Source organism: Mesocricetus auratus, unplaced genomic scaffold, assembly GCF_017639785.1.
Source record: "Mesocricetus auratus isolate SY011 unplaced genomic scaffold, BCM_Maur_2.0 Super-Scaffold_100018, whole genome shotgun sequence".
NCBI classification, from domain to species: Eukaryota; Metazoa; Chordata; class Mammalia; order Rodentia; family Cricetidae; genus Mesocricetus; species Mesocricetus auratus.
In genome coordinates, this window is record NW_024429199.1 from 42,024,877 (window position 1) to 42,041,387 (window position 16,511).

A 16,511-nucleotide genomic window follows, 5' to 3' on the forward strand; every position below is an offset into this window, starting at 1 on the left:
AATAAAGGTATCGTCATGTGTCCCAGCACAAAAAAAGGGATTTGGGTTAATTTAATAAGAGCCAGCTAGAAATAAGCCTGAGCTATTGGCTGAGCATTTACAATTAATATAAGACTCTTTGTGTAATTTGGAGCAGGTGGCCAGGACCAGAAATAAAGTCTGCCTACAGAACTGTTTTAGTTAGGGTTTTTTTGTTTTTAAATTTCATTTCTGTAAAGAGGTACAATGACCATGGAAACTTTTGTTTTGTTTTTTGAGACAGGGTTTCTCTGTATTGTTTTGGAGGCTGTCGGTCCAGCCCGGCCTCGAACTCACAGAGAGCCACCTGCCTTTGCCTCCCGCGTGCTGGGATTAAAGGCAGGGGCCACCACCGCCGGGCGGAAACTCTTATAGTGTAAACATTTCATTGGGGTTGCTCCCCGCAGTTTCAGAGGTTCAGCCCGTTATCACCATGGCGGGGAACATGGAAGCATGCAGGCAGACGTGGTGCTGGAGTAGTAGTTGAGAGTCCTACATCTTACAGGCAACAGGAAATGGACTGAGACACTGGGCAGTATCCTAAGCAAAGGAAACCTCAAAGCCTGTCCCCACAGTGACACAGTTCCTCCAACAAGGCCACACCCACGCCAACAAAGCCACACCTCCTAATAGTGCCACTCCCTGTGAGATTATGTGGGCCAGTGACATTATTCAAAGGACCACAAGAGCTCATTGAATTTCGCATCTTAGAATAAACATGTTGCAATGAGAAGAAATACTTAAGTTTTGTGGAGAAGAAAATTTCCTTGTGATTAATAGCTTGTACATTTTTAGGGGAATGGCACTAAGAAGGCGATTCCTCAGTGAAATTATGTCACTCTCTTTAAGAAACAGAACTAGTCCTCCTGCACTTCCCAGGATAGTTGGGAGCTTGTCACTAATGTATCCTTTAAAGGTATTCATTGATTGTCACAATGGAACTAGGCACAAAGCAAGTGAGTATCAACAGCTGAACATGAAAATGAGGAATGGACCACATTAGTGCATATGGCCCATTTGGAATTTATTGTACTTGAAAATAGCTTTATTTCCAAAGTCCATATGTACCATAAAGCAATTAATCACATCTGTGAGAAAGACCCAGAAGGCCCTTGGATTAAGTCACAGAAATTTCTCTGAAAAGAAAAAAGTTGATTAGATCCCCAAATGACTTCCTCTTGTATAAGTAATTATTATATATTATATTGAATATGTTTACTAGTCAAGTATTTTTTTTCCTGAGGAACTAGAATGATAAGTGTTTCAACAGAAGTTAACAGCCCATCGATGAGGGGAGCCAAGTGACAGCCAATGAAAGAACCCATACTTTTCCAGTAATGGGAATCGAACCCAGAGCCTTGGACATGCTACCCCTGAGGCATAGCAGCAGCCCTTTTCTGTTTTTCAGACAGGGTCTTCGTGAACTTGCTTCAAACTTGTGATCCTTTGGCTTCAACCTCCCCAACAGTTGGGGTTATATAGGCTTTTGCCAGTATTCCCAGCTATGGGAGAATATTGAGAAACAACAGCAATACCTTGTAACTTTCAATAATGCTAAAACAAATGAAGATGGTCATGAAAACAATGCATACACATCTGTCTAAGAGTTATACAACAGTGACACACTAGATTGTAATAAAATATTTATTATACATCCGCTCCAAATATAGACCGCTGATCACATACAATGCATTAAAATGAAGTAAGATGTTTCTTCATATGGCCCATTGTTGCCCTGGGTTGCCAAGGTCTTTGGAGACAAAGGTGACGTAGATTTTTGAAAGCTCAACCTAGGACTGGTGGCCTTAGTGTTGGCAGAGCTGTGTGGATGGAGGGTGAGATGTCTGGTAGGGGATGCCAGCGACAGACAGCTGTTAGGTGCTCGCACTGAGGAAATCCAAGCTCAGTTGTTCACTGATCAAGTCCTCTGGAACACTACAGGACCGACTTCACTGTATTTTGGTGCAAATGCTCATAGTTGATTCCTATTCAGGACTGGGCAAAGGTAATGCGTTTTTCTTTTTTTTTTTTTTTCTTTTTGGACAGGGCAAGAAGTTGAATGATCAAGTGTAATTTACCCCCATCCTGTTTATTGTGCCCACTTTAATCTCCTCAACAAATATCATGCTGCTGCTGTTGACCAAATCGTTTTAAATTATTTGTTGCCTATCCCTGTCTGTTCCCCTCAGTCCCCAACCTACCTAATTGTTTAGCACTCTGAACTTACAGGCCAGCGATAATTTGCATAACTGTTTCCTTTCCAACACTGTAGAGTCCGCACCCTGTACGGAGTCAGTTATTCACTGCTAACGTCTAAATCGGAGAAGTGAATAGGACAATTGTTAAGTGCTTTTTAAAGTCCCTGACCAAGACCAGTAGGGAAATCCCATTAGCCCTATTCATCGCAATCTCTCATAAATCTAAAAGGAAAGCAAGTATCCAAAGCTTTATTCTTTAATAGTTCTTATTTGTAAAACCTAGACAGGGCTTTATTCCAAATTGCTCCCAAATTACGGAAAGAATACGGAGAAATATGATGGGCAGTGAGTCGTGATAGCTTCAGTCACCGAGTAAATAAGGAGATCAGTAAAAGGGCCTAATCTCAGAGCAAACAGTGCAGTGGGCCTTGGAGAGGGGAAAAGAACTGTGGAATTCTTCAACTACCATCTGGCTCAATTCTCTTTCAGCGGGCAAGTTGAAGGGCCTTTTATTCGGTGCCCTAAAACTTATTCAAAAGGATCAGTATTTGAATATTAATATTTCCATATAGTCAGGGGGAAAAAAAGAAAACCTTTGTAACTAGAAAGACATGTTTAAGAAAATAATGGGTAATCTTCTGGCTACACACAAGGGCTGGGGAGATCCCTGTGGGTGGGAGGTTGGCTGGGACCAGAGCATGGCCAAGGCCACCAGCAGTTTTCCACCTGCAAAGCTTCCTGGTGGTGACACCAAAAACACAACTGTTGTCACAGTTTGAAACTGAGGCACAAGAGGTATAAAAGTAAGAAACTCAGTAAGAAAAATCCAACGCAGAGACTCCTATTGCTTATAAATGACCAGAAGAGGCAAGGCTGGACCACTACGTGGAATGGTCCAGGATATAGGCTAGGGTTGAAGCCGTGCTTCTGTGAAAGGTGACCTTGTTTCGTCATTTCAGACCAGACCCTGGCAACTAGCATTTTCTTTATTAAGCACTGGGTTTTTACATGAAACTTTAAGAGGTTTCCATTATATTTTCCCATGGAGGTATACTGGAGAAGTTGAAAATAAATACAGAACTCTATGGTTTCTCCTCAGCAAAGACTCATATTAGAAGACGTTTTAGAATTCCCAGTGGTTACAGAGACAAAACCAGGTCCTGTGGGCTTTGTGCTCCTCTATTCCTGAAGCTGCAGGCCTGTCTGTCTGCTTTAGGGTGTGGCATCTGCCACTGGGGAGGAAACATTGGCATGTGCTGCCCTTTATAGCAGGTTGATTTCCTGGTGCTGGGGCCCTCTCTTTCCCTCATAGACTCTTGGGTCCACTCTTTGAGTTCACTTGGAATCAAATGAGATTTCACTCACATACTTGATTATCAATTTTCTTTTGTTTGTTTAGTTTCATGGTTTTGACATGAAAATATTTGTAAGAAACAGGCCAGAGCTGAACTTGATGACTCATTTTCTTTTTTAGGCATGGCTGTGAAAATAAGTCACAACATATGGCTTGTCTGAATTGACTTTGATGTATTTTACTCATTTGAAAAAAAAAACGTACTTCTATGATTATATGTATATATTTAGTTTGACTGTAAGTGTCTAAAAGCATAAATATGTAATTGATTTTAGAATATGTTGATAGACATATACACAAAACAGACATATAGTTCTATTTGTATATGAAAAACTTTGAAAATTCAGCTTGTGTGGTGCAACCCTATAATCAGTATGCATTCAAGTATCTGAAGAGAAGTTCCAGGGGGGAAATGTCAAAAGGCACAGTAAGAAAGACATAGTATTCTTTTGGCAAAACTGATGATTTGGCATAGATACATTTTATGGCTGCTACTTACCTCATATACAAGGATATGCCCTGCTTTCCAGTTGTTTCCATGGTGTCATGATCTGCTTTTACACTCCACAATGACTCTGCTCCCCCCCCCCCGTCATTACTACACCCCACTGGCCATCTAGAGTTGTCTATTTAGCCATGTAAAATATTTACACTTGGTCTAGCAAACAACCACTGCAATTGACATAAGCTAAAATAGTTTTTATGAGCTGCTAAAGAATGATTTTGGAAAAGTACACTGTACCCACATCGAACGTGTTCCTTCAGTCTGACCTCTGGGAAACGTTGGATTCAAATGCTTTCTCTCGACACAAATCAGTCCACCCTAGCAACAACTGAGCCATTGCTTAGGTGGAGACGTCTGGGTATCAGAGGCCGTCATGAGGTTACTCAAGTGAATATCATAATAATGTGCAAAAACATTATACTGCTACAATAGGTACCTCTTTAAAATGGGAAGCTACTGCATATTTCTGCTTTGGGATTAGACTGTTTACATTATTATTGACTTTATGTTTATTAAATACATCTATTTGGTTTTGTTTCCCATTACTTAGAAATGAACTCATATCAAGAGGGTTAATTGCACACATTAACCTCTGAAATATGATGAAAGGTGTCGTGTAGATTTATGAAGACACAAGATAAACCTTAGCGCTCGCTGTTTTTGGACCGATAGTTGTTTAAACCTCTTAAATGCTGTCTGGAGCTAACACTACATGTTGGAGAGGGCACCCATCATAAGAAAAACACTCCGTTGTGGGAATACTAGTTTTCATACCTACTTAAGAGTTACATAAACATCACCTTGGGGATCGAAGCACTGACTCACAAGCAATTATTGAGCGCCTGCTGTGTACCGGGCACAGCAATCCTTGCGGCTTAACCTTCACTGAGTGTTTCCTAACGTCTCAGTTGGATGAAGTTGTGGGAATTACGCCGACGGCCTGAAATCAAGGCGGAGAGGCCAAGGTTGTGAGAAATTACATAACTCCTGGGAGAGATGGTGCTTTTTGCTCGGCCGGCCTGGCTAAACGTTTCCCTTCCCCGCCGGCTCCTTACCACCTCGGGAGGCCCAACAAGACAACTTTGCTTCCCAGCCCCTTCTCCCTCTTTTGTCTGCTCGTCAGACTCGTTCTCCACCTTCGTAGCGCTCCCTTTAGACGTGAAAACAAACACAGGGACGCGGGTTGGCAAGGAGACCGGAGGCACGAGGGGAAAGAGCAGCTCCGGGCCGCGAGCGAGCGAGCGAGCGAGAGAGCAAGCAAGCGCCGGCAACCTGGGCCCCCCCGCTCCCCCGGGCCGGGTCCAGCGAGCCAGGCCGGGCAAGGCGGTGGCGGCGCCGGGGGCCGAGTCCAGTCCGCGTTTTGCGAGTGCGCAGCAGCCCTCGGAGAGAAGCGGATAATAGTTGCTCCGGCTCGCTCGGCTCCCTCACGCCGCGCTGGGCCCGATAGGCTCAGGCAAGTCGTGCATTTCCCCCCCATATCCGGGTTAGAGAGGGGGAAAAAAGGAGAGCAAGAGCGAGGGAGAGAGAGAGACAGAGAAAAGTTTTCCTTGCAAGCGGAACTAAAAAACTTTCCGGCGGCCCAGGCCGGAGCGGGCGCGGGCCCCCGAGCGCAAAGGCGCGCCCCCGGCGGGCAGGCGGGCGGGCGGCCCGGGGCTACGGGGGGGTGGGTGGGGAGGGAGGGCGCCGCGCTTCCCTGCGGGCCGCGTGGATGCGCGCAGGAGGGGCGGCCGGCTGCGAGTGGGGACATTGTCTCCCCCCCACCCCGCCCGGCCGCGCCACGCCGCGGCGGCGATCATGGCCGCGCGGGCATCAGTGGAGGCGCGGGCGCGGGCGGGCAGCGGCGAGCGGCGGGCGCCCTCGGGGCCGCGGCCGGCGCCCGGGGCCCGGGACCTGGAGGCGGGCGCGCGCGGCGCGCTGGCGGTGGCGGCGGCTCCGGGCCCCATCCTGGAGGGCGGCGACGGCGGCCTGAATAATGTGCACCACCACCCCCTGCACCCCCGTCACGACCTGAACATGGCCCATAGCGCGAGCGCCGCCGGCTCCAACAGCGCGCAGAGCGGCGGCGGCTCCGAGGCGGCTCTCAAGGAGGGTGCCGGTGCCAGCGCCGCCGCCGCCGCGCTGTCCTCCTCCTCCTCCGCCGCCGCCGTTGCCGTCGCGGCCTCTTCCTCCTCCTCCTCCTCGGCGGGCCCCGGCTCGACCATGGAGACCGGGCTGCTCCCCAACCACAAACTGAAAGCCGTTGGCGAGGCCCCCGCTGCACCGCCCCATCCGCAGCAGCACCACCACCATGCCCACCACCTCCACCACCACCACCACCACCATGCCCACCACCTCCACCACCTCCACCACCACCACGCACTACAGCAGCAGCTAAACCAGTTCCAGCAGCCGCAGCAGCAGCCGCAGCCACATCCACAGCAGCCGCCGCCGCCGCAGCAGCAGCATCCCACTGCCAACAACAGCCTGGGCGGCGCGGGCGGCGGCGGCGGCGCGCCTCAGCCCGGCCCGGACATGGAGCAGCCGCAACATGGAGGCGCCAAGGACAGTGCCGCGGGCAGTCAGGCCGAGCCGCAGGGCCAGCCTCTGCTGAGCAAGCCGGGCGACGAGGACGACGCGCCGCCCAAGATGGGGGAGCCGGCGGGCAGCCGCTATGAGCACCCGGGCCTGGGCGCGCAGCAGCCACCCGCGCCGGTCGCCGTGCCCGGGGGCGGCGGGGGCGGCCCGGCGGCCGTCTCGGAGTTTAATAATTACTATGGCAGCGCTGCCCCTGCTAGCGGCGGCCCCGGCGGCCGCGCTGGGCCTTGCTTTGATCAACATGGCGGACAACAAAGCCCCGGGATGGGGATGATGCACTCCGCCTCTGCCGCCGCCGCCGGGGCCCCCAGCAGCATGGACCCCCTGCAGAACTCCCACGAAGGGTACCCCAACAGCCAGTACAACCATTATCCGGGCTACAGCCGGCCCGGCGCGGGCGGCGGCGGCGGCGGCGGCGGCGGAGGAGGAGGAGGCAGCGGAGGAGGAGGTGGAGGAGGAGGAGGAGGAGGAGGAGCAGGAGGAGCAGGAGGAGCAGGAGGAGCAGCGGCAGCGGCAGCAGGAGCCGGAGCTGTGGCGGCGGCGGCGGCGGCCGCGGCGGCGGCGGCGGCGGCAGCAGGAGGCGGCGGCTATGGGGGCTCGTCCTCGGGGTACGGGGTGCTGAGCTCCCCGCGGCAGCAGGGCGGCGGCGGCGGCGGCATGATGATGGGCCCCGGGGGCGGCGGGGCCGCGAGCCTCAGCAAGGCGGCCGCCGGCGCGGCGGCGGCGGCGGCGGCGGGGGGCTTCCAGCGCTTCGCCGGCCAGAACCAGCACCCGTCGGGGGCCACGCCGACCCTCAACCAGCTGCTCACCTCGCCCAGCCCCATGATGCGGAGCTACGGCGGCAGCTACCCCGACTACAGCAGCCCCAGCGCGCCGCCGCCGCCGCCGCCGTCGCAGCCCCAGTCCCAGGCGGCGGCGGCGGCAGCGGCGGGGGCGGCGGCGGGTGGCCAGCAGGCGGCCGCGGGCATGGGCTTAGGCAAGGACCTGGGCGCCCAGTACGCCGCTGCCAGCCCGGCCTGGGCGGCCGCGCAACAAAGGAGTCACCCGGCGATGAGCCCCGGCACCCCCGGACCGACCATGGGCAGATCCCAGGTAACCCCCGCGCGCCGGCCGGGCCTGCTTCCGCCCGGGCCTCGCGCCGCGAGCCCCGACTTTCTTTCTTCGCCGGGTACTTTTCCGGGCGGCTGGCGGGGGTGGCGGGGGCGCGGCGCCGCCCGGCCGAGTCCGGAGCCGGCGGGGTCGGGGAACCGGGGGCCGCCCCGCGCCCTCCCCTGCTGCTCCTCGCCCGTGGTGGCCGCGCCAGGCCCGGGACGGGACCGCGGTCTCTCCCCCCCCCCCAGGCCGCGCCCGCCGGGAAGGCTCTCGGGGCGGCGGGCTCCGCGGCCCGGCCTGGCTCCGCCGGCGCCCACGGTGTGCCCCGAGTGGGTGCGGAGAGAGAGCAACTTTCTCTCGCCTCCGGGCCCCGGCCGGGCTCCCCATTCCCTCGCGAGGTTGAGAGGCAAGGGGAAACGAGGTTAGCTTTGTGACAGCCGTGGCTGTTGGAGTTTGGATGTTTACCAGCAGGAATAAGACCCAGATTTACAACGACGCCGAGGCGAAATATTGTAAAATAACATCGATTCGTTCCTAAGAATAGCCGGGGAGATCCATTATGGGGCTTAGGGCTGCTTGGAAGGAGTCACCTTCAACCGGGAGGCGATGTTGAAGGAATAGATTCCGGATCGATGGAACTTATTTTGATCATGGGCTAGACTTTCCTTTTTATTCAGCAAACCTAGGAAAGGCAGTAGGCCAGTGAGAATGGATCTTTCTGGGTCGCATTTATGTGGATTTTCTTGGTTTTGCCGTCGCCCAAGTCCTACAGCGATGTTAGGAAGTGTCTTGCGCTCTGGCTGTCTCTTGCTAGTAGGCTGAGCCTAAAAGACTGACTTGATCTCCTTTGCAAGGTTTGGAATTTGAATTGTGGAGGTAAACTGGCTGTAATAGTCTCCAGACAGCTGCCTCTGAGTTGACATCTAATCTGCCATCTGATTGGCTCCCCTCTCACCATTGGGCATTTAGCACGGCTGATGTAAATAGAAGTGCGGAGCAGTACAGTCACAAAAATTCCTGCCACAAATAATATCTGAACTCTATTCCAAGCAGATGGAAGGTTGAATACTATTTAGAGCGTAAATGGTTATGAATCATAGTTAGTAATAAGAGAATCGAATACAGAGAAGCACACTGTTGTCCAGCATTGGGCATTTATAAAACTCGGGTCTTTGATGACAGTCTTACAATAATGAACATCGCATTTATCGTGAACTTTAATTGTCGACTGAAGATAGGAGTATTGAGAAATAATTAAAGCACAGATTGTTCCAGTTTGGGCTTTGTGGAGCTTTTGTAAAAAAATAAAAAAACAAAAAAACAAAGTCTTTTTTTTACAGATTTAGCCGTGAATGTTTTAATTCTATCAGCACACAGTTTAATACGTTAGAATTTCAGTATCCCCATATGCAATCATATTTCTTGCTGATATTTAATTATCTAAACTCAAGAAGAAAGCTATATAGTTGGTGATTCTTAATTAGCTTAAAGCCAGAATAAAGCTATGCATTTTTAGTGATTTGTATTCTTGTAATTGTGACCATTTTAAGTTGGGTATGTGGAGGAGTGTTACTTAGAATTGGTATATTTTGAAGTCTATGAAATGAAACTAATTTTTGTAGAGAACAATCGACTAAAAGAGACAATGAATATCTCTGTGAAATTCTAAAAACCCCTTCTTTTGGCTAGTAGCATGTAGAAACGCCCCCCAAATGTTGTTTTCCTGCACTTGATTGTTTTGTTAGGCTAAGTAATGTGAGCCTTATTAGAACTGCTTATGAATTAGAGCAAGCATATTATAGGCAAGTTGTGCTGGGTACTGTTTCTTCTAGATAATTTTTCCCCTGTGCATGTCTTAATGTTGTGAAGTTTTGTGATTTTTTTTTTAATCTGCTAGGAAGGAATAGCAATGGTTCTTTTTATTTAGTTCATTATTTTAGGGAGGTTGTATTTTAATAATAGCTGTGTATTTGAGGATAGACTTGTCAGGGAAAGGCCTTAATTTAACAAGTAATTGAGTGACTCCTGGGTTGGATATTGGTACCTGATATCTCCAGCTTCCAAAGCTACATAGACCATGGAGTTCTACTTTGATAAAAAATTTCCCCTTTTCTTGATGGAAAACTTGTGATTTCAGTTTTTGTTTTTGATCCACACAGTAAATGTGAAGGAGAAGCCTGCTGAAAATAAGCCCATGTTGTAATTAAAATTCTCATCCTTGTAAACTATAAAGGGAGGAAGCTCGAGGCAGATGTAGGTTCGTGGTACTTTTAGAGTATTATTTCTTAATGGTACCAATCATTGTAAGTATTTTTTTTTCTTGGAATGAGAGTGTATCCATTATGGCCTCAGTGTGGCCCTTGGGAATAGCTTTTTTTATCTCTGAAAAAAAAGGACAGACTTATGACCTCAATTCACAGATTTCTCTTAGCCATCTTACCGATAACATGTAAGACTGTTTCTTTTTATATTTTTCTTTTTTCCTTTTGTTTTGCTTTTGGAAGGACAGTATTATTTAGTATTTGTTATGATAACTGTGCTAGGTAGCTACTTGTCCATAACATTAAAATATACTGGACTATAGGTCATAAAATACAGTCATATTAAATAATTGAAAAATAAATCTTTTTTGGGCTTTTAATACATTTAGTTTCATTTTTGATTTTAGGCAAATGGTTTGTTTTGGGTGACTTTTTTCTTTTTGTTATTAAGAATAAAACCTGCCTGTTGTGGGGGAGGTGTTTTAAATATTGAAATATTGAAACTTTATGATTTAGTTTATTCCTTTTTCTTCCTTTTTCTTTCTGCAATAAGAATTTAGATGTAGCAGTCTCAAAAGGAGTCTTAGGGACTAAACTTTTAGGATGTACACATTTGTCTTGAATTCTGAGCGTGTTATTTTATCTTTAGTTTATAGACTATAGTAAAACATAATAATAAAAAGTGCTACTTACCATTAGAAAAATGCAGCTCCTTTAGGCTTTCAAGGCAGGAAGCCCCATAATCTTTCCTTATTCTTTAAAATGGCTCTAACATCCAGTGTCTCATAAGACCCATCCCTCCCTCCATGGCATCTTACGTTACTCAATAGTTCAGATCTCATCAGTACCTCTTGATGGCCTAAATTTATATATTTGCCTAGGTGTGGATGTCTGTTATCTGGTTAGGTGAATTTAATAGCGATGGTTCATACAAAAAGCCTGTTATTTAAGAAACAAACACAAGACCCCCGAATTTTAAACAAGTCTAGTTTTTATTTTATGCTGTATGAGATGAAAATATTTATAGCTCAGAATCAGTTTTGTTAGACACCTTGATGTTTGTATTGCTTGTTTTTGACTATTTTTCTTTTTACAGTAGTAATCATTTTTAAGGCAGCTAATTTAAAGTTTTACTTAATTAATATTAAATCTGATTAGTTCCTGGGTGCATGTCCCTACCTCTACTCTAATTGGAAACAACCTTCGTCTTTCCCTTTTGGTTTTGTGTGTCTGTATTTAAGAATGCATTTTTTCGTCCAGGCTTTGGTCATTTCGTTTTCCTCAGTGTCGTATTGTGTGAGGACTGTGTCATGGGTGTGGGCCTCATCTAGAGCATGCTTGGCACTTTCACGAAGACACCTAACCTCTGAATAAATATCCTCTTTCTTCTCTGGAGTTGGGGAGAGTAACATCTTCACTCTGCCGTGAGAATGCTGTTAATTCTAGTTTGAGAACTAGTTTGAAAAATATGGGACCAGCCATAGAGAGATTGGCTAATTTTACTGGACACAGTCATTTAAAGAAAACCAGTGTGGGAGGGGTTGCTTGGGTTTTAGATTTGTTTCTCTTTTTACACAGTCCTTTGTAATTTGGGCTGGTGGGTGTACAAAGATGACTTCTGATAGAACAGGACCATTGATTCCGTAGGACACATGCCAACCTCACGTCACCATTGGCAAACCCAGAAGGGGAATCCCTTCCTTTATTTAACCCTGTCCTTTCCTGGGAGGGTTGACTTAAAATTGACTGGGGTCTGTGAAATTTCCCGGCTTGTTTCAGGAGCAGTGCAGATGTGCTGGGGCCAGGAGGTTTTGGTGGCTGGCCTCATGCCGGTCTTCATTTTCCCATTGCTGTGTCCAGCTGTCGCTGCCCTGGTCCTGGAGCCCTCTGCTCCGAGCTGTATTCTGGGGCTCATTCCACTTTCATTTTGGGCTGTGTGTAGATTTGTAAATTTGAGGTTGATATTTATGTTTGATAAAACTGCCGTGTGTTACTTAAAACAACAGATTTATGGGAAGCTGAAAATGAATATTAATAAGAATCCCATTAATTTTTTTGCAGTATTTACATTTTCAAAATGGATGTTATGAAAATTTTATGGCACTATAGCAGTGCTGTTTTTACTTAAGGGGCCATGCCCACTTCTTAGGCAATTTTGGAACTGGGGTGTTAGCTGCTGTATGTGTGTGTGTGTGTGCGCGCGCGCGCGCGCTCGCTCGCGCGTGCGTGCCTTTTCTGAATAGTGTTCTTTCCAAGGGAGGCTTTTGCGATTCTCTTTGGCCAGGGACAGTCATGCTGCATGCTTGCTGCTTAAGCACATTGTAGTGCATGCAGTCTTGGAGCCATGCATGCATGCTGGCTTTGTATATAGGCTTGCTGGATGTACAAGCTTGTCGTGTATGCACATTCACTGTGTCTGTGTGCATGCTGTATGTGCACACTGCTACGTATGCATGCTTGAAGCCGCGTGTGCACGTGCCTGAGGCTGAGGAATCCCCAGACCCCTTCCCTGTTCCTGTGGTGTGGGGGAGGAGCACTGGGCATGACCGGGAAGGTGTTCATGCATCACAGAGGCAGAGTATTACACAGTGCACCTAGGCCCAGTTTGGAGGCTATTTGCATAAGACTAATGACCCTTTTTTGGTTTAATTAGGTGATTGAATGAATTAACTCTGGTCTGAAACCTTGATGTGCTTTAGTGGCTTTTCTCTTTTAGAAATTCAACGTCTAGAAACTTCAGATTCAGTTATGATGTAGTTGCTACTTGAGTGTGTATAGGACTCCACTCAGTTTACCCTGTGCTTGCTTACGTTTGAATGAATATACTATTCAATATATATTTACTGTACTTTCTTAGAATTCACACTGGATGAAATCTACCGAAGTGTAGTAGGTGTGTCCCCAGTAAGTTTTCATCAAATGTATTTACTTTTGAAGGTTTTTTTTAAAAAGACAGTTTTGTGTACTTCCAGCTAAGCTATAACTTGTTGTGTAGCAGAGGCTGTGACACCCTGAACTTGTGAGCCTTTACTTGTATGCTGGGATTACTGATGTGGGCCACTACCACGGTTGATTTGATGCATTCCTGGGATTGAACCCAGGGCTTTGTGCTTTGGACAGGAACTCTGCTATTCATTTAGAATAATTGTAAGCATACTGTTTTCTTAAAAGTGACTTAAATCTAAGCAGGACCCAGCAGGTTGCTTCCAAACGTAGTTCCGCATGGATCAATGCCAAGTGTGTTAGAAGGCTACTGTTTGACAGAGGAATTAATGATGAGATTAATTTGTTTCTTACATAATGTTTACTTCCAGGGCCGACTGTGCATACATGGGAGACAATCATTTCTATTGTTAGCTAGAATCAGGTAGATAGTAGCACATCTGGAATGATGTGTCAAGCAGAGCTGTCTTTGGGGTGCTGAGTGAGTGCATCTTCTGCTGACTGATTGCTGTGGGGTGCTCTTCTTGGGCCTTCAAGAAGGATGAGAGCTAGACAAAAAGTTAAGTCCTTATTCAGTAGGGAAGGGAAGCTGTATTTGATGAAATCTAGAAAATCCTGGGTGACAGTATATACCTTTTCTTTTTATAGAGTAGCTTTCCAAAAAAATTACAGTTTTTTTAGATGTGTATCTTCATATAGCGATGAAACATCCTTAACGTAGAATTTACTGTTTAACCATTTGTAGGCATGGTTGGGTGTCCCAGGGCACATCTCATCCATGTGCTCTGTAGACTTTGCACCTTGTGAACTGTACGGAGATGCTGCCATTTCCAGTCTTTGTGTCCAGCTTTGACCTTGCTGGTTCTCACTGTGGTATGATTATGCCGTTGTGTGTGTGTGTGTGTGTGTTTTAAAGTGACCATTTGTTCTGCCACTTGATAGTTTATTAGTAAAGCCTCCCTCAGGTTCCGTTGGGGTACCAATGATGTCTCCCTGTTTAATTTTATTAATTTGTTAATTTCTGTTGTAACTTTGAGACATTGTGGATTTGGTGTTTCTGGAGGTGTGTGATTGTGTCATTACTGGGTTTGATGACGTTGTAGTCTTCTTTCTCAGGTTGAAAGACTCTGTAGGTTCAGATGTGGAAACAGACTGCTGTGATCACTTCTCTTTTTACATTTTTCTCACTTTTGCATTTTTAGCTTCTTTTAAAGCACATTCATTTTGTATTTGTAGGGTTAGGGGAAATAATTATACTGATTGATTTTTTTTTTTCTGTTTTAAATGTTTGGGCAGCATGCTACTGCCTTCAACCCCAGACACCAGAGTGAATGTCAGGCCAGGTGATACTGTGTCCTCTTTGCATCCAGATTTATGCTCTCTGCACCTCATGTGCTGTTGCTGCTGGTGGTGTCTGTCTGTCTGTCTGTCTGGGTGTCTGTCTCTATGCCATGGGCTTGGGCTTTTGTGTGTGGGCCAGAGGTTGGCATTGACGATTTTTTTTTCCTTTTGGAGAGGGTCTTATGTGCTTTGGATGATTTTAAATTTTCCAAGTGCTGGGCTTACAGGCATGTGTCGATATTCGTAATTTTATGTGTTATAGCTATGAAATGCAGAACTTTCTACCTGATAGGCAAGCGATTTCCCTTTTGGCTTTGTGTGTTGATGAGCATGGACCTCAGGTCCTCATGCTTGCAGGGCAGACTGAGCCGTCACCCCAGCTCCCATGTTGTCAGTGCTTAATCCTCTGCAAATGCAAAGGCTCATGTAGAAAGCACTACTGCATGTAAAAGATACTAGATTAAAAAATTAGAGCAATTGGCCTTTTCACTAAAATTTAAAGGCTGCTCCAAAAGAGATGCTTGCTAGACCTTTTCTTTTTTTAAACTTTATTTTTTACCATATTATATATTTTGATCACGTTTGTTAGATCTTTAATATAAACAGGCACGTGTGGGAGGGAGGCAACACGGCTGACTTGCTGTGCATCCAATTCTTCAGTTATGGACAGAAGGTGTCAGATTCTAGGGAGGAAATAGACTACCTAAGATCCCGTGTTGGGAAACAACAATTATCCTAGGCATGAGCGTAGGGTGTTCATGTGTGCTGTGGCTGCCCCAGACAACGGCTGGCAGATGGCTATTTCTTGAGTGCCCACTTCTTAGTCAGGGCTGTGTGGACATAGGCAGGAGTGGGACTGGCCCGCTGCTTCCTGTGCAGCGATGCCAGCGGCTGCCAGGGCTTGCCCTCTCACACCTGCGTGGTGGGGTTTGGCACTGTGGGCGACTGACAGCCATGTGGTTCCTCACAGTGCCGGCCTGATTTGGGGAAGGGAGGTGTGGATTTTGGAAATACAAATAATTGCAGGTGAATGTGATGTCGTTGATGTTTGTTATTTGGTGACTCCCATTTCTTCCAGTCAGGTACTAGATTTGTGCCGGTGCAAAATGTTTCTTCGTTACAGAGAATAATAACTCAAACCAGAAAATCGAATCATTATGTAGAATGATTTTTTTTCCTCAGTTTTCCTCATCACATAGACTTTTGGAAAGAGGGGGGCAGTCTGCTGGGCCTGAGGACTCTCCTTAGCTTGCTGGGTATTTCTGGGAACTGTTTAGATAACGTATGCTGGCTGAGCATAGTACAGCCGCTGCTCCAGGTCCTGAAATGACCCTGTCAGAAGGCCGGGCACTGATGATTACTGGGGGCGGCTCCAGAATTCTTGGTGGGGCTCCCGTCCCTTTCTCTGTGGTGTCTCAGAAGTTCAGTCACTCCTCAGAGCCCAATTAGGAAATGGCTGGGAGTCCCAGAATTGATCTAGGAGTTGTCATCTGTCTAAGGTTTGAAATGTTGCCAACCAAATTAAGAGTGTCTTCCATTTTCTTTTTACAGTTCATCCGTAATTTTAAATAATAATTTCACTTTTGCCCGGTGAGTTATGGGTGACCTTGGAAATGCAAGTGGAAAATCTTGCCAAACAAGTAGTTTTTTTGAGGAAGCAGGCACAGCCCCCAGGGCCGGGCACAGTCATTGGGTTTAGTCCTGTGATGGTTAGGAATCATGAGGAGCACCCTGTCCTGATGTAGAGACACGTGGCTGGGAGTCCAGGCCGTGGCTTATTGTTGGGCTGGGGCACCCATTCTCTCTGCCTCCACAGGGATTTGGATTTCCGTCTGGAAGGTTCCTGAAGGCCTTCACTGAGGGCCTTCTCTCACCCGTGCCCTTACTTTTGCCCACCGCCTTTCGTGGGCAGCTTGCTTCTGTCTCACTTCAGGCTGTGCCCGAGGACAAGGCTGCCTCCTCAGTCCAAAGTCCTTTGCTTCTTTGTGGAGTCGTCCGCCACTGTCCCTCCTCTTAGGGTCCCTAGCTGGAGTGGAAGCTGAGAAATGGGCTGTGCTTCGCGTGGGTGTACCCATGGGGATTTCAGGTCCTTGTGAGCTCACGTCATTGCTGCTGGTATTCCTCTGGTCAGGACCCAACCCTTCCTTACACTTACACTGTCTGTTTACATGAACTGCGAAAGTTATTGACTTTTTAGGATCACCAATTTTCAGAATTTCAAAAAT

At 47.5% G+C, this 16,511-nt stretch overlaps 1 protein-coding gene across 1 annotated transcript in view; it reads left to right on the forward strand.

The window, feature by feature from the left end:
• Nucleotides 1-6,210: 6,210 nt before the first annotated feature.
• The window catches only part of Arid1b (AT-rich interaction domain 1B), a 283,138-nt gene continuing 272,837 nt past the window's right edge, over nucleotides 6,211-16,511 (forward strand). Inside the window, 1 exon segment of the mRNA XM_040728432.1 lies at nucleotides 6,211-7,741. Within this exon segment, the coding sequence (XP_040584366.1) occupies nucleotides 6,275-7,741 (1,467 nt within the window). The 5' untranslated portion in view covers nucleotides 6,211-6,274.